Here is a 24,995-nt window from a genome sequence, read left to right on the forward strand (position 1 = left end):
GCTATGTAGTTTCCGAGACATGAAATATAATATTGGTTTCCCTTTTTTGGAGAAAATATGAAATTAATTCACACAATTTTATGTTTTTTAAAACATATTTTACGGTTGAAAGATATAAATAATATATGTTTACCTGTCGTAATGCTATTTATATAACTATAAGTTATGAGAAATAGTTAAAATAAATATATTCCATAATTTCACTTACATAAATTATTGAAGAAATTAAGAAAAATTTTTATCAAAAAAAGTTTTTATCACTAAATTTTTAATTTATACGTATGTGAAAAATTCCTAAATTTGTAGTTTTCAATATAAATACAAATACCATTTATAATGATACAGACAAAATAAAGTTTACATGTTTTGGTTGAGAATGAGAATGGAATGAATGAAACGAATAGTTATGAATTGAAGTTCGTCAACCTTGTGTTGAGAGTGAAGTTGATTCAATTCCGAATTGAGGAAAGTAAACGCTGTCTTGTAGCTTCTTATTTAATTTATAAACTATCATCATTATTATTTAAAAAAGTTGAATTTTGTGAAGACATATAAGAAATTCGCAAATTAGAAACTAGAAAAATGGCTATGCAACCCCATAGTAAGAAAAGAGTGTGCTATTACTACGATAGTAAGTATATCAAACTTTGTTACCCGCCAATCTATCGATTTGTCTTAAAATTTTAATTTTTTAACAAATTTATAATTTAATAACACTTACTTTTCATTTCTGTAAAGTTTTTAATCTATTTTCTAATTATTTTAAATTAAGATATATAGCGGTACCCATCTTAATAATTTTATAACGCTGTGTATCAAGTCACCCAATGGCGCCTGTAGTCATTTCTGTAACGCTATTGGTCGGAACGATTTTGTACTTTTCTTACTGTGTATAGTACAGGCTCAAAAATGTCAAGCGTAGAAATGAACTGAGTAACAATACGATAAATTTTTTAAATTGGACATGCGCTTCATTAATTATATGAAATTGTTTATTTATTTTGTTTAGGTGATATCGGTAATTACTACTATGGACAGGGACATCCCATGAAGCCTCATCGTATACGTATGACTCATAATTTATTGTTAAATTATGGACTTTACAGAAAAATGGAAATCTATGTGAGTATTTTATAACATAAATTTTATAAAATTTATAAATACAAGTACTTGGGAATTTTAAAAGTTGTGTAATAAATTTGTTTGCCATAGCTTTTATTTCATAAAAATTGCGTATATTATTAATAAGTGAGAATTATTACAGAGACCACACAAAGCGACTGCTGACGAGATGACCAAGTTCCACTCAGACGACTACATCCGCTTCTTAAGATCCATCAGACCGGATAATATGTCAGAATATAACAAACAGATGCAAAGATGTTAGTGTAAATTAATGTTTTCTCTTATTATATTAACAGTAAAAGCATTCACTAAACTTATTACTAATGAAATAGTATTTAGTAAAAGCTGTTACAACGTTGCTATGATATAACTGAGACATGTCATATACAGCTTTTACAAGATTTCACGGAACTGAGTCTTAGGCTGAAAAGGATGTTAATGACCAGAACAAACAAGGTTTGTTTCGACTGTAGCATCAAAAAGCTGAATGGGTAGCATTGAATTGGTTTGCAGAGTTATGCTATAACATAATTATTGCCATTTTTGCTGTAACAAACAGTTGAATAGAGTATGAGAGAATATGAGACAACAAAAAATTATGTTAGTTAGTATATCTATTCACAGTATAATCATTAGTAATTATAATTGTTTTTAATTCCACACAGTCAATGTTGGTGAAGACTGTCCCGTTTTTGATGGACTGTACGAGTTCTGCCAGCTCTCAGCGGGAGGTTCGGTAGCCGCTGCTGTCAAATTAAACAAACAGGTTACACATTTTTTTCATAATGTTTTTTTAATTAATTTGCCTTTAGTAGGTAATACTTTATTTATACAACATGTGAATATGACATGTTAAGAATCCAATGCTAGAAATGAAAACTATCAAAGTGTTACTTTGTTAGAAAAAAGAGATTACTTCAAAAGTTGTAAAAATAAATATGATATAACTAAAGAAAATAAAATTTTAAATAACATTGACATTTACCACAGCTATAACATCTCTACTTACTAAACGTAAACAGCAGATTATCACTTCAAACTTAGATCAAACATTAATTGCAGTCTGTGTTACCATGATCAGGTATTGTCTGCATAAAATGTAAATGCTAACAAATATTGCTTTCCTTAAATTAATATATCGATTAGTTTATATTATTCATTATAAACTTTTTGAATTACAAGAAGAAGCTATTAATAATATTGTACATCTTGTAGGCTCTGGAAAATTAATTATTGCAATGAATATTTTTGTTAGGCCTGACATATTAGATATGTAAAGTTTGATTAAAGTGGTTGTAGCAGTATTAAGTACATTGTCTGGGTTTATTGAGGTTGTCTCATACTACCAGTTTAATTTCATTTTAACAACATTATGTATCTCAGATAAATTTATTGAAATAATACCACAGAAAAAAGAACAGCAGCCATTTACCATCACATGTATGGGATAGATTGAATAACTTTTTTTTTTATCTCGTCTGCCCGTGATCACGGTTGTTGTTAATTACCCGAAAAGTATATAGGTAAAACAATACAAAACGCGTAGTGAACCCGAAAATATTGTTTTTTTTTTATACTGATATGTTTGTTGGTTACAAGTATAAAGAATTTTGTTTATTTCAACAGATTGTTACGCCGTATAAATATACACTGGTTAGGAGCTTAAGTTGATCATAGATTAGATATTAATAGTGATTATGTTCGTAAAGTCCAGTCGTACAAGTAAGTCGACTTTTAGTGGACTTGAGAATATAAAATATAAATTAATAACGGAAGTCCCGCACTGAAAATATAATATGCAGGTTTATTTTGGGACATATTACTATTTAGACAAAGTATTAATTTTATTAACCTTGTTCTATTGTTGGGTCCCTATACAGTGATGGTAAAATGCTCCTCGGTATTTCATTTTAAGAGTTATTTTAGATTTTTCTGTTGTAATTCATACTATAAGAATGTCTGTAAACCATAATTATTTGTTGTTAATGATGATGATTATATTTTAATATTAAACATTGATTTTAGGCATCAGAGATTTGTATCAACTGGGGAGGCGGACTCCATCATGCCAAGAAGTCTGAAGCATCAGGTTTTTGTTATGTAAATGATATTGTTCTTGGAATTCTTGAGTTACTGAAGTATCACCAAAGAGTGCTTTATATTGACATTGATGTACATCACGGTGACGGGGTCGAAGAGGCTTTTTACACTACAGATAGAGTAATGACGGTCTCCTTCCACAAGTACGGGGAATACTTCCCTGGCACGGGTAAGTTAACTCAAAAAATAAAAAAAACTATTTGAAGTTTATATCTGTATGTAAATTTAAAAAAGTTTTCTCTTACCAACATATTAACTTTTAAATATGATGAAAGAATTTAATAACTATTAAGTATTCATGTAATTTAATTAAAAAAAAAACTTCAAGTGTATTTCATTTTTGCTTCCTTAATAAATAAATAGCCCTTGTCAGCTCCGCGCAAACTAAACTATAATTTGATATCTTACAAATGATATAATTTGTATTTAGTATGTGTTTATTTGCAGCTAGTCTCAGTAGATTTTATTTTTTGTAACAGGTGACCTTAGAGATATCGGGGCCGGTAAAGGAAAGTACTACGCTGTAAACATTCCTCTGAGAGACGGTATGGACGATGAATCATATGAGTCCATCTTTGTTCCTATCATATCCAAAGTTATGGAGACATTTCAACCCAGCGCTGTTGTCCTGCAATGCGGTGCGGATTCATTAACAGGTAATCAAGATGATATATATGTATATATAATTAAACAAATATATACTGCAAAATGTTTAGAGATTTTTTACAATTTAATTTTGGTTCCCAGGCGACCGACTCGGCTGCTTCAATCTAACAGTGCGTGGTCACGGCCGTTGTGTTGAATTAGTTAAGAGATTTGGTTTACCATTCCTCCTCGTCGGCGGCGGAGGGTGAGATATAATTTTATTTGTCTACTTTATTTGAGATTTGTGTATATTTTATTAAATTTAACACTATCTATCCACAGCTACACAATCCGTAACGTATCCCGATGTTGGACGTACGAAACATCGGTGGCACTGGGCGTGGAGATAGCTAACGAGCTGCCGTACAACGACTACTTTGAATACTTCGGACCGGACTTCAAACTACACATCTCTCCCAGTAATATGTCTAATCAGAACACCCTGGAATATTTGGAGAAGATAAAGAATAGACTTTTCGAGAATCTTCGCATGTTGCCTCATGCACCTGGAGTTCAAGTGAGTTGAATTCACTCTTGCATGCATGCATATTTACTCCGAAATGTCTTAAAACGACATGCGCTTTAGAAACTACTCAAACCTATGACATCATTTTTTAATGATTTATATCTTGAATTGTTTTTTTATAATAAAATGTGAATATACAAATGTTTGTATCCAATAGGTTCAAGCTATACCAGAAGACGCAGTCAACGATGAGTCAGAAGACGAAGATAAAGTGGACAAAGACGAACGACTACCGCAGAGTGAAAAGGTATATATCATTATGTTTTTTCGAACCATACAAATAGCTTCTTTCCGATTTATCTAAAAGCTATTTTCCTTAGAAAATTATTAGACTATATGTCTATTATGTACCTGATATTTAAAACTTTTGAATTCAACACGAAAATATGTCAAAGCAACTATAGCTCGACATTCCGGAGGTACCATTCTATACGTATTAGATTAACTTCTGAAGTATATTTCAGCTCAGCATCGCTTTAATGATGAAAACATATTTATATGTTTTTCTATTATTAGTAATATTATTTTCCTACAACTTATATTACGAAAAAAATGTTATGATCATCACCAAACATAATACACGTGACATCTATCAATACATTTAGTATATTGTTAGCTTAGTCCAAAGTAACGCTATTGATCCTTGTTTATATGTGATGTGTCAGGACAAGCGCATCACGAACGACGGCGAGCTATCAGACTCCGAGGACGAGGGACGGGACGGAGACGGCAGGAGAGACAACCGCTCGTACCGCGCGCCCCGGAAACGACCGCGCCTCGACAAGGACGCCGCTAAAGACGACGGGAAAGGTGACACACACATATATATATATATATATATAGATATCATGCAAATATCGAACCATTTAGGCTAGATAATGAGTTCTGAGATTTTCGCGAGTATTCATTGAAATATTAATATTTTCCGTATTTACTCCGCTTTTATAATTATTTCTAACATACAACAACCGACGTTTCGGTTACTTTGCAGCGACCGTGATCACGGGCGGGTGAGATGTGAATATATGCTAGAGTATCCTGCGTGGATATCGTATAGAACTAACAATATCAAGTGCCTTTAAATCTATTTGCTATTGAACAGTCGTTCGTTTTGTACGTTACTTATAAACTTAAAAGAAATCTCTGCGTTTCCGTCATATAAAACTATTAGTTAGAAGTAGATTACTAAGAAGTTTTACTGATTCTGCATATAAATGTATTTTTTTTTATATATCTTAAACCAAAAATGTTTAACATTTATATTTAAAGTCTGTTTTCTTGTAGTAGAGAGGTCGAATCTTGAATTGTATTTCTATAGTACAAAATATTATATTTTTATTTAATTTATAATGCATTTTTAGCCGAGGATTCAAAGGACGAAGTGAAAAACTTGAGCAATATGGAGGAACCAAAGAAAGAGCTGCCGCCGAACGCCTGATCCGCGCGCTGAGTCGCGGGCTCAAGTTTGACTTAATGTCCTGGAGTAAGTCGTCAATGTGAATAACTTTGGATACAATATAAGTGGTTATTTAAGAGTGAAGCTGAATAGACGAGACCCTCGCCTCGCCTGAGAGGTAAATGTTTCAACTATCGTGTTAAATTAAATGTTAAATAAATTGTAGTCATAAGATTCTTGTAAATAGTTCGCATTCAACACAGACATCTTTGTCATTAGTTAATTTTGTTTGGAGCTGTAGCATATAAACTTATGAAATAAAAGAAAGGAATTTTCTGTGGGTTCTACATGAAGTTGTCTTCAAGAGAAACTGTTGCTTGCAATGTGATTATCATATGATAATAATATGATTATCATATGTTTGTATAATGTGTGTAAATCAGATGTCTCGATTTGTTCGCTCTATGGACACCATACATATTAAGATCCTTTCACATTCAAAATCCCATGGATAACGTAGTTTTCTGTAAAATTCCAAGTTACTAATAAAAAAAATATCCAGAACCCTATTTGATACTTATCATTAGTTATTCTAGTTAAGGTGTTTAATATTAAAATGATCAGTAAGGTGCGACCTCACGCCGCGCTCACATTACAACAAATTGAAAATTGTATGTCGTAAAAATACGGACAGCATTTATTTACAAACAGATTTTTTTTTAAATATTTATGCTATCATCAGACGTAGAGTCAATACATAAAGACCATAACTTCAGGATTATGGAATTCAATCTTTTAAATATTTTAATTGTAAAGTTATATGTAACGGTTTTAAGATCTTAATATTATATCGTTTATCTTAATAAACTATTTTTATACATGAATAATTTTACTATTAGCTCGTAAGTCTCCTGGACTTTCGTATTTTTAAAAATGGAACATGTATTAATATAAGCGAGGCAGGATGAGAGGTGACGTCACACTACGACCATATCAATGTATGGAATGAGGTGACATCACGAACACATTGATATCTTATTATATGAATATTATTAACAGTATTTTTTTAAATTAAAGCTTTTTACGAATTCTAAGCTCAGGTCGACTCACATACAGCACATGTGCTTTGAATTTGTAGACTGGCTTTATTTCATTATATGACACAAACTTAAAGAATAATGTTAATTTTATCATTAAACTTGAATGCAGCAATACATTTTTTGTCTTTTAATTATCTAAGACTTATCGAATATACCACGTGGAGACGTAAATATAGTTAGTTTTTATTTTTATATGTAGTATGTATCTCATAGGTAACTAATTGTAATGATTCCTGAATAATTCATAGCAGTGTAGTATTTTTGTTCCTCGCCCTGTAAGGGTTTCTCTGTAAGTGTAATCTAAAATCCTAAACAATAAGTTTATGCATAAAAGATATACAGGTAGAATTAAAATATTTGTTCAAACATTGACTATCTTATGTATTTTTTATGTCTAAATTTATTTTCGTCTCTCTCACTTTGTAATTTGTATTTTATCTTTAGTATAATTACGATATGAAAGAATTGTAATTTATATTTAAAATGTATGAAAATCAGAAAATCCAGGTGTAATTTAATTTTTGATGTTGACACGACGGACTGAGTCCTAACAATATAGTCATTGTATGTGTGTAATAAGAATGATGTTGTATTGAGGGCTTAAATTTTAACAGCCATTGAAATTAAATAGGAATGAAGTGAGAGAAAGTTTCAAATTGTATTATAATGATGTGTTATAATTTATAATTCTCTTCTACAACAAATATAAGTATAAAAATCACAGTCAAATAATAGAATTCAAACATAAAGCCGAATTGTTTAATTATCTGAACATTTGGTGACGTATACTGTATTGATGTCGAAACTTAAGCTCGGACACAGTTTTGTGTTTCCTCGCCCGGAACGGAATGATAACACTGTAAATATTATTCTATAGTTAAAATATATAAGAATGTGTCCAATCATTTGTTTTATTTTTGAATGGGGATTGTTTATTTAATAAAATAATAAAATAAAAGCAGACAAATATGTTGTATAATATAATGTAATTAAAAACAGATTATCACAACGCTCTAGACATAAATTGCACCATAAAATAAACGTACCTAAAATCAGTCTGGTACTAAATAAAGAGCTACACGAAACGAAATTTATTATGGAATGAATACAAAAATACTATCAAGTAATTTAGAAATAGTCTATACATCTACATGGGAACGTAGTTTACGTACTTTGAAATATAATAAAATACAGCCTTACGTTGAAAAGATAAATGAAACGTTAATAGATTTTCATAATCGTAAATTATTCTAATGAACACTTAACGTTACGGGCGACTACGCTTAGTTAGAGTTAAATTGAAGTTACAAATCTCACATCTCGCATTTCGTTAGTCGAGAACTCGTCGCGAACTTTGACATTATTTTAATTTTACATCGGAATAAAAAAAGGAATGTTTAAAAACTGGAAGATATTGAGACAAACTTGTTATTCTAAGAAGTAACTCGGAGAGGAAATTGTGCGTTATTTTTAGGCCTTTTAATATATGACTAGGAAAGACCAATTATAAAATTAATACCTAAGCAAAACCAACCCATTTCATATGGCACACGCATGTGACGCCAGTATCAGCTGATTCCCGCTTCGAGGAAACATCGGCTGCGTCTCAATACATATTGTATCGTATAATACGTTCGAAACATTCGCAACGCTAAATCTAATGACTTCAGTGTAGTCTAACAATGAGTATGGCCGAGTGCATATACCGAGTCGAAGCTAACCGACCCGTTACAGTCAATGAGAGACGCACGACCTCATTTCTCTGACGACACAGCAAGGGTCTATATATCTCTAGTCGTGACGTTCCCAGAAAGGAAATCGTGCGATGGTTTACACTACACTTAGAGTAATGTTATGACTTACAAACAGAGAGGCAGTGACAGATTCCAGTTTATTATGTGAAGAACATTTTTGTAATACTCCTGTCATTAATATTTAAAAATAAAATTATGTAACTTAGTTATAAAGCCTTCGTAATTATTAATTGAATTCGACGAACGAAATATAGTTCATTAGCTCGCTATTTCCGAAATTTTTTAAAGTATTTGGAACAAATAGAAAAATTAATTGGCAAAAATATAAGATCCTTTAAATATATTACTATATAATATACAAGAACTAAATAATACTAAACTCATCACAGTAAATACGAAATGATTATTGGCAATATACTTATACACCAGTTACTTGGAATCAGCGTGGAGTTATTGATAGTTAAATTAATGCTAATATTATAAAACGTAAACCGCGAAAACAAATTATACGTGAATGACATGGCTGTGGAGTAACTAGTCTATGGTTAAGAGTAACTGGCACATCAGTGAGCATAGACAAAGTCAGATTCTGTTAACCCTGCTCAGCTTATCACGTTAGCTTCATCACAATCGCCATTTTTAGGCTTCTGTGTCTTCTGAAAAGATATAAGTAAATATATAAAAAAATAAACAAAAACATTGTACTGGTTACAGAAAAAAGCGATTGTGAAAATAAATATTCAGAGAAATATCTTACCGGGAGTCAATGGATGGTCCCGCATCATTGAACCTGTTAAGTTTACAAAAATACATTAGTTTATATTTTATTATCTGTGCCACTAGGGTAAAAAAATAATTAAATGAAATGACATGCTCTGTAAACGAATTATTTAATTTTACCGGCTATAATGAATAGTTATGATAACGCATTTAACCAGAGATATATGAAAAAAAAAAACTAATAATAGATGATAGATACGTAAAAAAAAATTGACATTTAGAAAATGTAGCTCTCAATGGAACCACACTTAGTGTTGTTACACTTAAGACTATTCACAAAACTCTGGTCCAAAGCAATAGTTATTTACTATAAGGCATGCAGGTAATGTTATTGACTATATATATATATATATATTTGGCAGCATTATTAATATTTATATATATATATATATGTATATATATATGTATACGTGCACGTGTACCGTAAGTGTTAACTATACTGTTATAGGTCTATCTAACATATAGGACGTATTAGCTGCGTCTATTGTGTATAATACGCAACGCTCGTAAAGCTTACTTACATTGCTGTCCAACATCATTTAAAAGCAGAGAAAATATTTATGAGTTATTAATATCACGTTACATTTAAATTTAAATTCGTTGTTCGATACATTAAATTATATTTTCATATGACAAATACAACTCTCAACACATTATAAGAATCGTAGTTACATATATTATAACCGTACGTTGAAGAATTATAATATATCGCATTGTATAGTAATTGTAGACGCGATGTCAAATCATTGAATGTAAAACAAGCTGTAAGCGTGAAGCGTACCTAAGCACATCTCAGTATAGTATAGCGTGTGTGTTACTGGTTAGTGCGGCGCCGGGAGTGATGCCCACGATGCTGCCGCCCACGCACGCCTCGACGCCCTCTGGAGACCGCCACCAACATTAATTTTGCCACACAGAGGGAGGATCGAATTAATTACAAAAATTACTACAACAAAATTCAAAGTAATTTTTGCTTCCATGACCCAAAAAACATATATTCCCATTCCAACATTTATTGTTTCTGTTATTCACTCGAAACACCAACACCGATGACTTCCTCGGGAAGTATATCAAACAATTTAAATTTCAATATAAATGACAAAAACTGTAATCGATTACTTATATAATACAAATAAAGAATCTAGGAAGGAAGTTTGTTTACACATTTTATCTTGCATCGTTGGCCTCGTATGTAGTGTAATACGCAAATGTAAAACGTGCATTACCTGTGGTGCAGAGCGCGTTGTCCGCGTTGACCCCCGCCACCGACCACGGACGAGCCTTGCCGCCCGAACGAGTACATCCTACGCCTACGAGCACACGGACACCACGCACACATACATATACCGCACAGACACACACACACGTGTCATGTGCCTGTTAGATCTGACGACTTCACACATACATATATATAACTATACATTAATATTGATATACATAGATCATTGATCCCGTTATAATGGATGTATGAACTCGTTCCGTCACAAACACAGTAGCGAAGCATTCTTTTCTTCGTGTTTATTAGTTTGATTATATTAATACAAAGTCAAGTACTCTGTCGCTAAAGAAAACAAACAATCCTGAATCAGTGGACTCGTTATAGACAATTTTCCTACTGTCTATTGGAAGCTTAGTTCATTATTTAGCTGTTCGTAGTGCTGTGTGTATTAGTTAGTGTTCGTTGATGTGAAAGAAAAAAATATATATGCAAAGTACTGTGTTTAAAACGCTATATATTCTTAATAGTTGTATATAGGCACCAAGCTTATGTGCATGTCGAGGCTCCAAACTATATAACTGCGTGTTCGGTGCGCACAACCAGTGTCTTGGTATCGTTACTCAGTGTCCACTCACCCATAGTGTTAACGTTATCTGAGGAACGAGACGGCGGCGGCGTGGTGGGTAACTTACTGCCCACGTTGTCGGAAGACTTGCAGCGAGATACCTCTGTACAAACGAATTATATACATATATATATTGCCACGAGTCACGAGTGTAGCTCTACATTTAATATTAATATGAAAACACCCACCACATTCCAAAAGCACAGGAGTACTTTCACCGGACGTCACACTGTACCTGTAAGAGATATATAAGTCAGTCATTAGTTACATAGTATTTCTATCACAATCAACAAAGATATACATTAGTGTTATATATTTAATTTGTAATTTTTTCTAAAGGACATCTGTCGAGAAAATATAAAAAAAGGGTATATTAGTTTCGCTTTTTTAATATGTTAGAGGTATTAGATTCCTCACAAACGATAGTTTATCTTTATACATAAGAGTTGACTTGAAACAACAAAATATATATTGACCGAGACGGTTAAAACTATCAGTAGACAAAACTATTTAACTAAAATAGTTTTTGTTCTGTAAAAAATCTATTACGATTCTAGATGATAATGTCATTCGAGCATTTGCGAGTTGGATCTTGCGACAACTTCGTTATTACAATGACGTTCTCTCTAAGAAAAATATATATATAGTGTGACGTGTACTAACATGGTGTCGTCCCTGCGGAGTGTGGGCGAGTGTCGGAGCGGCGAGGGCGAGGCGGGCGAGGCGGGCGAGGCGGAGGCCAGCGAGGACAGGGAGTGCAGCGAGCGTGACGTCAGAGGCGTGCGAGCCGACAGCGACGCCTCCTCGCTGCCGGGCGGCGTGCGACACGTGCGCCAGAACTCCTCTAGGCCTAATAATAATATTACAAATATATTTGACCGATATTGAGTTACTAGACACTGAAATAGGTGACTGGCTTATAAGTATAATAACCTTCGTCTATGTCTTGCGACTGATCCGTCACCGGTCGTGTCGGCGCCCTCGTCTTCACCCTCCGCGGTCGACCTGAGAAATTACAAGTTAAAAATTAACGTACTTATATAATTTGGAATAACATAAAATTAATATTATTAAAGTTGTAAATATTAAAATGTAAGTAGGACGTCATTCTCAATGGATTTGGTTAGAATTGTCTTATTTACATAAATTATCTCGTTTCGTTGTACCTTTCACTAGATGTCTGAGCGTGTGTGCGGGCAGGTCTGCCAGTCCGTCGGCTGCCTCAGCGTGTAGCGGCGGCAGGGACAGCATCTCGTTGCTGCTGCACTGCTGCTGCTCCGCCACAGACTTGGGCCGGACGCGACGACCGCGCTCGCGACGACGACACCCGAGCGGTGTAGCCTGGTAACAAACACACTCTAACACACGCCGCCTACGGAACACATTAGACTATTGTTTATAGTAATATAATCATATTGGCAGCATTATTGATATTTATACCGACACGAGACTTCAAATACATAATATTATCCTATATCCTATATCATACATAACATTTCCGCTGCTAAAGCCGGCTGCGTTATATCATCATATGTGTAGTTAGGGATGCAATTGATATCTTACCAAATTCAGATAATCCAACTTCTGCAGCATGTGAACACGGGTAATTTGTACATATTAGTGTTATAGCATGTATCATAGGGTCAATATTATATCTGTCTATGTTATATGTGTCCGCGTACCCCGGAGTGTGATATGGGTGACAGGAGATCCGGTATGTCGGCGTCGACCGCGGGTCCTCGGTCGCTGTCCGCGCTCTCCACACTCTCACAGGCCGACAGAGCCAATCTCTCTACGGCTTCACTGTAAACATTATTACAGGACGTTGGACGTCTTCACATTTTTTTTATAAAGATATATCTGTTATGTTGACAGTCGCTAATTTGTTTATTCAATGAATTTTATAATTTAATTTAATTATTTTATATTAAAAAAGCTCACAGCGAGGAGCTGCTAAGAGACAAAATTTTGTTATACTTTACTGGTTTCAATTTAGGCATCAAATTAGAGATTAGTTCATTAGTATGTGAAGAACCAAGAATTTTAAGTATACATATGTAACCTCACAGTTTGAACGACATTTTTAGTTCTGGCGGTTCATTTGAAGAAAATATTAAACGCAGAGAGTATTAAGAAATCTATTCGTGTGTTAAAAATTAAATTACAGTTACGGTTACATACAATTACACAGCAATATTTCTCAAACAAAATAAAGGCAAGATTTATCGAAGGGTCAAGGTTAATTGGTCAACATAATATGTCTGTTTCGTATTAATGTTGGTGTGTACTTGAGCAAGTCTTGCAGCGTGTTGTTGCAGGGAGCCATGGCGTCCCTCACAGCCTGGAGAGTGACCAGTTCCCCTCCGCCCACAGACCCGCCCATGGCTGCGAACACTTCACTACAGCGCTGCGACGATGAAAAATTAAATATGTAATTATCTAATACGATTTGGAGATTTCACGTGTCTTTTCCACGAGTTAATTCTTAATTGGAAGATTATAGACGTGTTCGAAGGTATGATGTCATCCTTCCTTGTGAAATACATTTTTTTTTATACTATGGCCTTCATCCGTGCAAAGACGTGCACAGTATATTCTGCCAGTGTCATGTAGAATGGAGGAGACACGAGATACATATTTTTTACTACTGTAAAATAGTTATTCAATATTGTTCCTTGTAATAAATAATCATTAAGTCGAATTTAGTTTATCCTTCAGAGTCTATTCTTCCAGAACCTGTCCCCGCTCCTTTTACTTCTACTACACATTAATAATTTCCACTGTTAACAACGTTTAAATTTTTTCGTTTATATAAAATGCACATATAAGAAAATGCATATTTCGACCAATACCATGTCGAAACGTATTAGTTCCAAGTCTCTTCAACGTTTTCTAAAAACCCAGAATTCACAGGTTAAAAAGATCTCATTCCGATAAATATATATATATTTCTTATCTATATATTTCTTACATATTTTATAGGTTTCACATCATCTCACTTCTCAGCCCTCCAACGCCGACGTATGGATGTAAGTCGTCTCATTCACGGTAAACATTCACTTCTTTTATAGTGCGATATTATTACTAAGTCACTTTAATTTTATTATAGATCCGTAGGCTGGAGTCGCCGATCAACCCACTCACTATATTCCTAGGGTATATAGGACACGTGATGAACCAGCAGTAGGAATTAGATTTAACGAACATGTTTTAGGAATTCACTTAAGGCTTATTCATTATGAGGAGGTTAAGTTTGACATATATATATATATATAATTAAAATTATGTATTACATATGGTTATATTATTTAAGATTATTAAGTTTAAGATGTAGTATGGACTATTTAGATTATTTACATTTCCGTCGTCACTTTATCTTTACGATTTCTTTTATGTTTACGCCCACTAAATACCTAACATGTATATTTTAATCTTCTTTGTTGGTTGTCTGGAAGAGAGCGCTCTTTAGCGATAAGGCCGCCAAAGTTGTACATTTTTATCTACTGTAATCCTAATAGTTGTTAATATTAGGGTGTACAATAAAGATTATTATAATATGCATTAATTGTATTAGTTGATATATAATAACGTTCTGGAACGTGTAGTACCTGCAGGTACTGGTGCAGTAGGTGATGGGCGGCGGCGGCAGCTCGCTCCACGACGGCAGGCAGCGGGGGCGGCGGAAGGGCGGCGGCCGCCTGGGCCGCGAGCGCCGCCGCCCCCTCCCCGCCCGCCCAAGCACGCTCCAGCGCCAGGGCTCGCACACGACCACACTGACCACTGCTACTGTTACTGGACAGCCTGTTCGTACATATTCATAATGTATACATCAGTGGCGTGCACACCATAGATGCAAACAAGCACTGCATACCCTACCCATATGACAACTAAACCTATATTGTTTAATTCTCATTTACATACTTTTAGTCATACATTACGAAATACAAATGTTTACAGACATTTAAAATGACATTTGATTCACGAGTTGTTAAAAGTGCCGTCTATCAATGTGAAAGCGAAACATTTTCGCTCGGCCGCTGCTCCCTGCTAGCGCCGCTATGCAGCCAGAGCGGCGGTATGCATAACTACTCGGTGCTTATGAGAAAATGTTTTTGCATGTGTGTGTGCAAAAACCTATGCATGTTGTATTCGAGAAGCACTGCATCCTTTTTATCTTTTAAAATGTCGTAGAAAGTCCGTTAATTGTCAAATAAACCGGGACTCTTTGATTGGTCGGTAAACTGTTCATATATTTTTTTCGCCATTGTGTTATTATTTCATTTGTCTTTCTAAGCGCAAGTGAATAATATTTAAGTAGCTAATTAGTAAATAGTGAATTAATTTATTAACGAATGATGGAACATAATAACTGGTGATGTGTGTTTCATGAAATTAATTACGAGTACATTTTCAATTGTCGTTCGAATTTTGAATTTGTCGTTGTCGTTTGTTGTTGTCTGATGATTAAATTAAAATAATTACAAATGAAATGTGTGTGACCAGTTGAGAGTGAACTAAATGAAAGGTAAAGTAATTCGTTTTAATAAAAAGTATTATGATAGTTTTAATCAGCTAGCAGGTTGTGTACACACAAATAAGTTATGTTTTCCTTGTTTGTTGTTTTCAAATAATAATAATAATAAGAATGTTTGGATCGCCACTGGATATTCCGATTTAAATAACTTTTATAAAGCGGTGATGAACGAATCGTAATCGTTGTAAGGAACTTTTATGGCTCAGAGGTAGTCGAGAGATTCGAGAGAGATAGAATATATAGATGGTCATTCTGATCGGACAGCTGTAACTTTATGCGCGAATACTATCAATGTTTAAATGCAACTAATATTTTCGGATTACTTCACGTATTTTATTATGTTTAAAAACTACATACTCCCGACGTTTTGGTTACTTTGCAGCAACCGTGATCACGGCAGATATCTCGTCTGCCCGTTACAATAATATATTACGCGTAGTAATTCGAAAATATTAGTTTCATTTAAATGAATAGTTGCGAAAGATTTCATTATTATGATTGGTTTAGAGCAGGAAATTATGATGAAAATTGGTAATTATTTTTTCAAACATTCTGCTTACCCCGTCCCAAATCTCTGTGCACGCCACTGGTATACATAATTGTTGAAAGACATTTTATTATTTATTTATGAGAAATCACATTATATTTAATCATTTCATTTTGATTGAAATAATAACAGTTCGTGTTTGATCAGTCGACGAATCAAATGACCAGTCTCACTGACTGAGGCCGTTCTACAACGCCTTGAAGTCGCCCGCGGCGATAGCAGCACTTCCCTTAATATAATAATAGTTTACTCTATACTTATAAATATTAAGCGCGTCTAAGGAAAACTTCTAAAACGTCTAAGGAAGTTAGATGTTTAGGATTTGAGCGGTTGATACTAAAATAGTAATTAACTACTATTAACTATGTGATAAGTGGATTTCATTGAAACAGTATATAATTATCATATATAACCGTTCGTGTAGTTCTCTCCACAGAGCTGCGACTCTCTCCGAGGCGCCCCGCCCGCCGGCCGCGGCGTCACAGCCGGGGAACTCCACGCGGCGCACAGACACCGAGCGTCGCAACGCTGACGATATATCCGTCAGGCCTGAAACATATTATCATTATAACGCATACACACACACCCACACACACACACACACACACACACTGACAAACATATATATATCTATATATATAATTCATAGTTCCAATATATATATCAACCTCACATACTCTGTACACGCTCACTATCCTGATGTTTCTCCTTAACCGGTCTCAGTAATGTGTAGTGACAGCTCGTGTATGGATTTCGTTATATCAACTCAGATGTTTATTGTCGGTCAGTTTGTAAACATCGCTATACATTAAACAACACACGCATCATTCAGACCAATGTTTTCATAAGCTATGTTTGTATATACAGATATATTACCTTGCAAACTAAAGGCGTTCCTGTCTATGTATAGCGTGTGTAATGTACAGTTGCATTGTAAAGCCTTAGCTAGTAGCCGCGCCCCGGCGTCGCCCGCCAGGTTGCCTCCGACGTCCAACACGCGCAGCCTCCGCGCACCGCCCAACGCGTTCAATAAACCGTACAAATCGCTCTGGAACATTATTTTATATTTTAATGTCTGTACGAATTTCGATATTGACTGACAACTGACTGATTGACTGATTGACTGATATGACGTCACATTTTTTGTATCTCTACCTTTTGTTCCGATCTTTGAAATCTTTGAAACGCTATCGAATCACTAACGGCAGCAAAAAGGCAAGTGTATAAAAATATATTCGAGATTCGAATAGATCTATCTCGGAACAAAATATGTCATGCGCATAAAACCATTTGTGACGTCACTGGGAACGGGTCACTTATTTATTTACCTTAAGCTTACAGTCACTGAGATCTAAAGACGTCAACGCCGTATCGGGTTCTTGTAAAACATGAACCAAAGCCTGCAATGAAAACATATTTTTAATTACATTACACTAATATGTATCTATATGTAGCAATAAGTCAAAAACTTACCTGTATTAAAGGCGGAGCGTACGAACGTTTCCCTGTCAACTTGCTTAAAGATAAATGCGTTATTGAGTGATTCTTTCCCACGGCCCTTACAATTCCAGATAATTCCCATTCCATACCTAGAAAAAATATTGATTATAATGTATCATACAATGTGAACAGTAGCTGTAATTTAGGATATTCTGTGTTTAAGCCCTTGCATAATGTGCATTCCGTAACAAATGTGTGTACGTGTCTGTAATATCAGGGACTATCGATTTTAGTACTGTCTAGATCTAGAGCGTTCAGTCTTTATGAAAAAAAAAATTGATCAACTTTGGCAACAGATAACAAATATAAGTAGCTTCTGTAGAAATAATCAACGTATTGATATATTATTACTCTTTAAAGAATATGGACTATATATAATCAATTTTTTTTTTTAATCTACGTCTCATCCGCGGTAAATCACAGTATACAAAAATAAATTTAAAATGATAACTGTGAGAGAAAAGCACATATCGTTAAGTGAGAAAGGTGAATTTAATTGATTGGCGTATAAGACGAGACGAAACCCCTCAGCATTCCATGGATTCACCGTGCGGGTGCCGGGTCCATCGCGTTGCAGGGAGAGGACCTTCAACAGTCACAAGTCAGAATTCAACAGTCTGGGACTTGCGACCCAGGTGTAGGTTTAAGGGGCCCCTATCTAACGCGCGTTAAACGCTTACCTCCACTGTCCAAGCTCCTCTCCCTACCTAACCAAATTTGAAAACAACCTACTAGGGCCGCCTTCTGCCTTCGACGTACGTTCCAAGAATGAATGCAAATAATAATTACAAACCGAAAAATGTTAGTTGCATTTACAAAAAAATCGATAATCTAAGATGTCGTCACGGTATATAATAAGTGCCATATACACACTGTTGTCGGACAGGTCGAGCGTGTTGAGGCACCGCACTCCGTGCACGCACGACTCGAGCACGTGCGCCGCCTGCGATGACGTCAGAGACCCCGCCAGCGACAGCTTCACACCCGCCGCGCTCTCGTTGCACGCCAGCCCCAGCAGGAGACTCCTTCGTGATAACATTACGAACGACACAATATTATTAACAGAAATATTTTTGTTATATTTTCTGTATTAACCACAATACTTTTGAATATAATGATGACATGCAAGAAAATAAATTAATTAGTAGAAACGTATTTTGACAAAAAAAAACATCGATATCTGAAATAATCTTGTTTACAATTAAACATCATTATCTTAATATATCGAAACTAAAAATATAGAACAATACTGAACTGAATTCGTGTTATTTGTAATAACAATACGTAATGTCCTCACTTGAGAGCGTCCGGCGGCATCTTACAGTATGAGAAGTCTAGATCGGTGAGCGCCAGGCAGGCTGTGAAGAACTGTCTGAAGGACGGAGGCGGGTCCTTCGCCCGGCGGCTCTGAGACCACGGGTTACGAGCCAGGAGGAGAGTCGACAGACGGGCAGCGCAGCCGCGGAGTAGAGCACCCCATATCTACACACGTAAATAAATATGCATTGTATGTCACTAAATTTATGTCACTAAATATCACTAATGTCATTTATAGTACATCACTAGTAATGACGCATTGACAGCTGCGAGAAACGCATACCCTGAGCGGCCGGAATATGATTTAAAGAAATATATACATTTTAAAACGAAATAGTAACCTAGTACCAATGACGTTGTTCAGTATTAGTACTAGACGTGTTGTCAGATTTAATACGTAACTTTTCTAGTTTTCCGATCACAAACCTATGCTAATGATAGTGTCAACTCGTACACCAATCGAGAACTACAATGTATAATATTTAGTTTGACGAAGCAGATTTGTAATAAGGGTACTTACTGAGCAGTAATTTTTTAATGCTTGATGCAAAATTAAAAATATTACTTTTAGGCCCTCAGGGTGTCCAAAAATTCATTATTTATTTTTAGTTTTTCTAGTTTTGGGCTGAGATTTTATCTCTCTGATTTAATATCAGTCATAAGTCACTATATGTTTGATGTCATGATGGGAAGTTCGTGTTTTTATTAAAAACAAATTTGACAAATTTGAAATACATTGATAAAAATAAACTATTTTTAGAAGAAGCCTCAACAAGCCACTATAATTTTCTTTTTCCTTAGTATATTTTTTCTCTGCACATGATATTGCTTCTAACAATAGATATAACCGCGAACATATAATAACTCAGGCAAACCTCTTCAACCAAACAACCTTGATCCCATTTCTTGGTATAAATCCAGCTCAATTCTTATAATGACACGAACAATAGTAATCACTGCTAATATAACGACTAGAGCGTTTTGTCAATCAACGATATCCTTGACAGTTTCCGTTACCCAATATAATATGAACGATGATTTCATACAACAATTAGATAATCGCAGTCCTTAAATATTTGGGTGGTTGGAGAACAAAATTTCATAAATAAAAAAATATGCCAATATTTCTAGAAATAAATGTTAATGTTATTAAATTATTATTAAAAATGTATGATATATATATTTCTATATTTTTTTATATATTTTATAGAAAAAAATTTACTATATATAATAGCCGTGGAATATTTTTTTTATACATATTCATAATCAATCAACTTACATTTTCTAATGTCGTCTCGGTGTTTGTTAAATTTAAATGTGTCAATACGTTGGGTTGTGCAAGGAAGTTGTACAAATTCTGAAACAAGAGAATTGTTGTATCATAATTCATTACCATATATGGAAGACCTTGAAAAATACCAACAACATTAAATGCTTAGTATTTTATTAATACCAAATGTAGGCAGACCATTATAAACCAGGTGGTAGATAAAAAATATTTATATACAGGATGTAAAGATATATACATACATTAAACACCTCACCGGTGTTACAAACTTTATAAGGTATGGAATACACCAATGTATTCTCCTATAAACACATGTTCCTATATTTATGTAATGCAATTATTCAAATGCTCTCATTATAATAAACATGTACATATATATGATTAACTATGTATATTACTTTAAAGTCAAATATAGTTTTATTTATAGATAAAATAGATTATTTATTATTGACATGGGCAGGATTCTACATATCTATATATACATATAGATAAATAAAAAAGAAACGGGAACAGTTATTCCATAGATGGCAGGTGTTACGAGTGAATAGATCATCCTACATACATGAACGTCATCCTTGAGGTTGTTATGTGAGAGGTCCAAGTGTGCTAACGTGTTGAGGTGTGCGGGCGCGTCGTTCAGCATCACAGCCAGTTGGCACACCGTCTTCCCCGTCACGCCGCACTGAGACAGGGAGATGGAACGAAGACCGCTGGGGTTGTTCGACAGACCCGTCAGGATACTGATGGCGCCTGATATAACATATATGTATACTCTGATTATATTACCTTTCAATATTAATTAACTGATGAAATCTCATAAATATATAGTTCGTTTATCAATAGAATAATAGCAGAGAAAATACGAAAATAAAACATAGCAGACGAAGCTTCAGAAATCATTTACAAAACAGGAAAAGACCTATTATATAAATAAAAAGTTATTAATGCCGTATCTGGTCTGTTCTGATCTCAATTAGGAATCAAATGGATCAGTGTGAACCCACCCTTATCCTCGATATGATTCTGGGATAGATCGATGGTATGTAGCGCTGGTGGCCGCGGCGCTCGAGCGAGCGCGTGTCCTAGCCGCGCCGCGTGATCGTGTCTCAGGGCTGCGCCCCTCCAGGAGAGCCGCCTCGGAGGGGGACAGGCCGAGCGGACCAGGCGACCCACGGCCTCCCACGCCTCCCCTCCCACACGCACCCCGTCCCCGCACACACCCTCGAACCAAGTGTTGTGTTGAAGCGCCATCACCAAGGGGATCAGATCTCTGAGGATGATGAATTTTAACTATATAGGTCATATAATGAGATCTAAGACTATCGAATATTTATTTAAAGTAAACTAATACTTTCGGATTTCTACGCGTTATTATATTTATCTTAAAACTACATACTACCGACGCGAATGAATGAGAGAATGTGAGACATTCTCATCTCGCCTGCCCGTGATCACGGTTGCTGCAAAGTAACCGAAACGTCGATAATCATAAAAACAATAAAATAAAGCGTAGTAATCCGAAAATATTAGTTTCATTTATTGAGGTAATATTCACACCTGTATATAGAACGCTACGTTCGTTTGAAGTAACAAAAATGAAACTTAAATATTTCGTTGTTTTTTTTATTAACGTAACTAAGTTTTCGCTTCATTATATTAATATATCTTAAGATTTGAAAATTATTGAAAATTGACGGATTCAGTCCGCACCCTGTGCATTTGCGATTTAAATAGGCATGATAATTTATTTGACGATATAATTTTATCTTCTAAAAATGAAATCCTTTTTTTTTTATTTACATCCTGTGTTATCTATCATAACAATAACAAATTACCTTTGATCCAAATGATCGAAATCTTTGAGATGTAGCATTCTTATGTCGTGCGCTAGATAAATTGTGTCAATGTCCCAAGCGACCTCGGCTCTGGAAAACAAAAAAAAAAAAACATTATATAGTAACAGCGGGGAATGTAAGTAGTTTAACAAACATATAAAGTGTTACCTGAACGGCGTCTGACAGAGGTCGCACATGGCCGCGTATTGGTTAGAGAAATCACCGCATGTTGAATGTTTTCTTGTACCACAAATAGGATGTAGGGGAAATGGTAAATTCACCTAAAACAAATAAATAGCAAAAATTAATAACTATACTATTTAAAGCGGCTAACAGAACGGTAACAGGAAGATATTAACAGATGTTCATCCTCACAGTTACAACCAATTGAAATAATGAAAGAAAATTAAGCGGTAATTAAACAAATTAGGAGCATCGCAATATATGTGTTTCACAAAAAAAAAAACCTTGGCAACGATGTCCTCCATCGCAACATTAGGAAATAAGTCATCAAATGCTGCGATCAAAGCGTGGATAGCATTAATAACTCCTTCCGACGAACCTTCTTCGCCTGAAATTAATTATCATACTATAGCAATAAAATTAATAACGATCCATTTTGAAATTTCGCTGTTCGCTTTCATTTAACATTGTATCAATATCCTAGCTACTATATTATGTAGTTACAGGTTTCTATGAAAACTGACAATTATCATAATGGCTTAGAGTTCATTATTGGATGCGTCCCTAAATGAATGAGTCATTTATTCCAATGAAAAACAACAAACCGTGGATATTGTTTGATTGAGGAGAATAAATTTAAATTCTAATCACGCTTATGCATTTGTGTCAATGTTACAGGTCACGAAGAGCGAGCTGGCAAACAATAGATGTAAAAAAAAAACTCACCAATGAGGATCGAGACGGGCTTATGTTCATGAATGAGTGTTATTGACAAATGATTATTTTTCTTGCTCTCGAGAGCTTCAATCTCCATTAAGTGAAATCCATTGTCAATCTTAAATATAAAAAATATAAAAAGAACCATAAAATTACACAACCGCCACATAAAATGTTGGTTTCTTATACAAATTTACTATATTATCTTACCCTTGTTGGCACTTTAGTTGTTGTTATAAATACTCTATAAGCAGTCACAACCTGAAATCAATTTGAAAATGCATTTAGACCGTAATCTGTGATAACCATCAATTACAATTGATTAATTTATCTAATTTATATGAAGAGTCTGAACTTGTGTGCTGTACTGACTAATAAAAATATTATAAATAATACTACAACTTATTAAGGGGGTTACACACACAGCATGAAGAAGTAAGTTTATTAATTTGTGAATATTTTTAGTAAAAAATCAACTTCAAAAACTATTTCATTTCGACATAATTATTGACAGACATTTTCTACATAGAGTCCAAACTCCTGTTTATTCTGTTAATAACATTAGTTGATACTCTTAATTGTTTCTTGCCATTAACAATTAATTACTAATTCATGTTTTTATGACAACTTAGATTAGAAGTGTTTATTATTTATTAAAATTAATAATCTCAATTGATTGTAATATAATTATTTTTTTGGTGTAAGTTGTATTTACAAATAGAATAAACTTTAGAAGTCTAAAGAATAGTTTTTATACTAATAAGTGATCACTTTAACAAATTTTATGAGGAAGTGTGCCACCAATGGGTCAGGACATAATCATCTTAAAATACCACAGCACCTATTGTGTGTTAGGTTCACAGGGATAGCTATTTGTGTACAACTGATCATGAGACACACCTAAGTGACTCATTCTATTGTCCAGAATCTAATCAGTTATGGTTGTTTAAATTAATCAACAACCATTTCTGTTCAAACTGCATATGCTATCTATCTTTTTATTTAAAAATGTGATGGCTGTAAAAGTATCAAAGGCAATATCAGTACCAAACATATATTAAAAAATATGTATTACTTTAATGAATAACATACGAAAGTTATGTAATTTATAAATACAAATAATTTTTAAAATATACTGTATAATTTATTTCATACTAATAACTTACCAAAACGCGATTATCCACTTTATCCCCTCTTGATTCCATGCGAATAAGGGATTTATAAAGTATTTTAACATTTTTTCCCAATACATTTCCGATGCTCTCTAAAAATTAAAATCCAACGTTATTATTCACAAAGTAAAATTTAAATATTTCATTGTTACTCTCCGCAAAATAGTTTTCTTTTAAAATTTAACACACCGCTTAATTCTGTAGTTATTTGGGATTTTGTTGACATTTTCACGATTTTCTTTAATGTCATCACTCTAACGAAATATATATTATATTTTTTAAGGTCTCTGAATTCATTCTTATATTAACAGAATATTTATAAATAAGAAAAGGCCAGTTCAACTTCTAATTCATTGAAAATATACGATTACATTTCAATTCACTATTTAAAAATATATTAAATTATATTCACAAACACCAATCACCACTTTTTTCACGACAAGTCCATTCCCATTTCACAGATAACACGAATTGTGATGAAAGGAGTAGTAAAAATTCTCTGTCTATGTTGATTACCTAAACATAGCCCATATAAATATATTGTAGTACATAAAGTACTTGAAAATATGATACTGTTATTAATGAAACTTTATAAATTAAACAACTCTAGTAATATGTTTACTTCAGTATCT

General features: G+C 34.1%; 2 protein-coding genes across 7 annotated transcripts; one reads left to right on the forward strand and one right to left on the reverse strand.

Moving 5' to 3' along the window:
• Window positions 1-435: 435 nt before the first annotated feature.
• LOC116772387 (histone deacetylase HDAC1) lies at window positions 436-7,794 on the forward strand. The gene is made up of 11 exons (XM_032664557.2): window positions 436-631; window positions 1,010-1,122; window positions 1,265-1,382; window positions 1,791-1,891; window positions 3,151-3,394; window positions 3,705-3,881; window positions 3,973-4,075; window positions 4,153-4,387; window positions 4,554-4,643; window positions 5,062-5,206; window positions 5,758-7,794. Exons 1-11 carry the CDS (start codon window positions 583-585, stop codon window positions 5,832-5,834), a joined length of 1,452 nt encoding a protein of 483 aa, XP_032520448.1. The 5' UTR covers window positions 436-582; the 3' UTR covers window positions 5,835-7,794.
• Window positions 7,795-7,845: 51 nt separating this feature from the next.
• On the reverse strand, window positions 7,846-24,940 carry LOC116772453 (F-actin-uncapping protein LRRC16A). 6 transcript variants are annotated; one of them, XM_061522292.1, is made up of 28 exons: window positions 24,553-24,940; window positions 24,358-24,455; window positions 23,402-23,452; window positions 23,201-23,309; window positions 22,759-22,862; window positions 22,460-22,572; window positions 22,292-22,381; window positions 21,461-21,726; window positions 21,019-21,206; window positions 20,448-20,525; window positions 19,149-19,333; window positions 18,725-18,876; window positions 17,825-17,940; window positions 17,680-17,751; window positions 17,228-17,399; window positions 16,765-16,900; window positions 14,879-15,071; window positions 13,559-13,677; window positions 12,953-13,073; window positions 12,437-12,611; window positions 12,204-12,275; window positions 11,934-12,120; window positions 11,459-11,505; window positions 11,281-11,373; window positions 10,653-10,736; window positions 10,245-10,307; window positions 9,404-9,436; window positions 7,846-9,302 (listed from the first exon to the last, which is right to left on the reverse strand). In XM_061522292.1, exons 1-28 carry the CDS (start codon window positions 24,611-24,613, stop codon window positions 9,286-9,288), a joined length of 3,195 nt encoding a protein of 1,064 aa, XP_061378276.1. In that variant the 5' UTR covers window positions 24,614-24,940; the 3' UTR covers window positions 7,846-9,285. The 6 variants fall into 6 exon arrangements, with proteins under 6 accessions (XP_061378276.1, XP_061378277.1, XP_061378279.1 ...); XM_061522293.1 differs by having other exon boundaries at window positions 10,208-10,307; XM_061522295.1 differs by lacking the exon at window positions 10,653-10,736.
• Window positions 24,941-24,995: the final 55 nt, after the last annotated feature.

Source organism: Danaus plexippus, chromosome 12 (genome assembly GCF_018135715.1).
Source record: "Danaus plexippus chromosome 12, MEX_DaPlex, whole genome shotgun sequence".
Lineage (NCBI taxonomy): Eukaryota > Metazoa > Arthropoda > Insecta > Lepidoptera > Nymphalidae > Danaus > Danaus plexippus.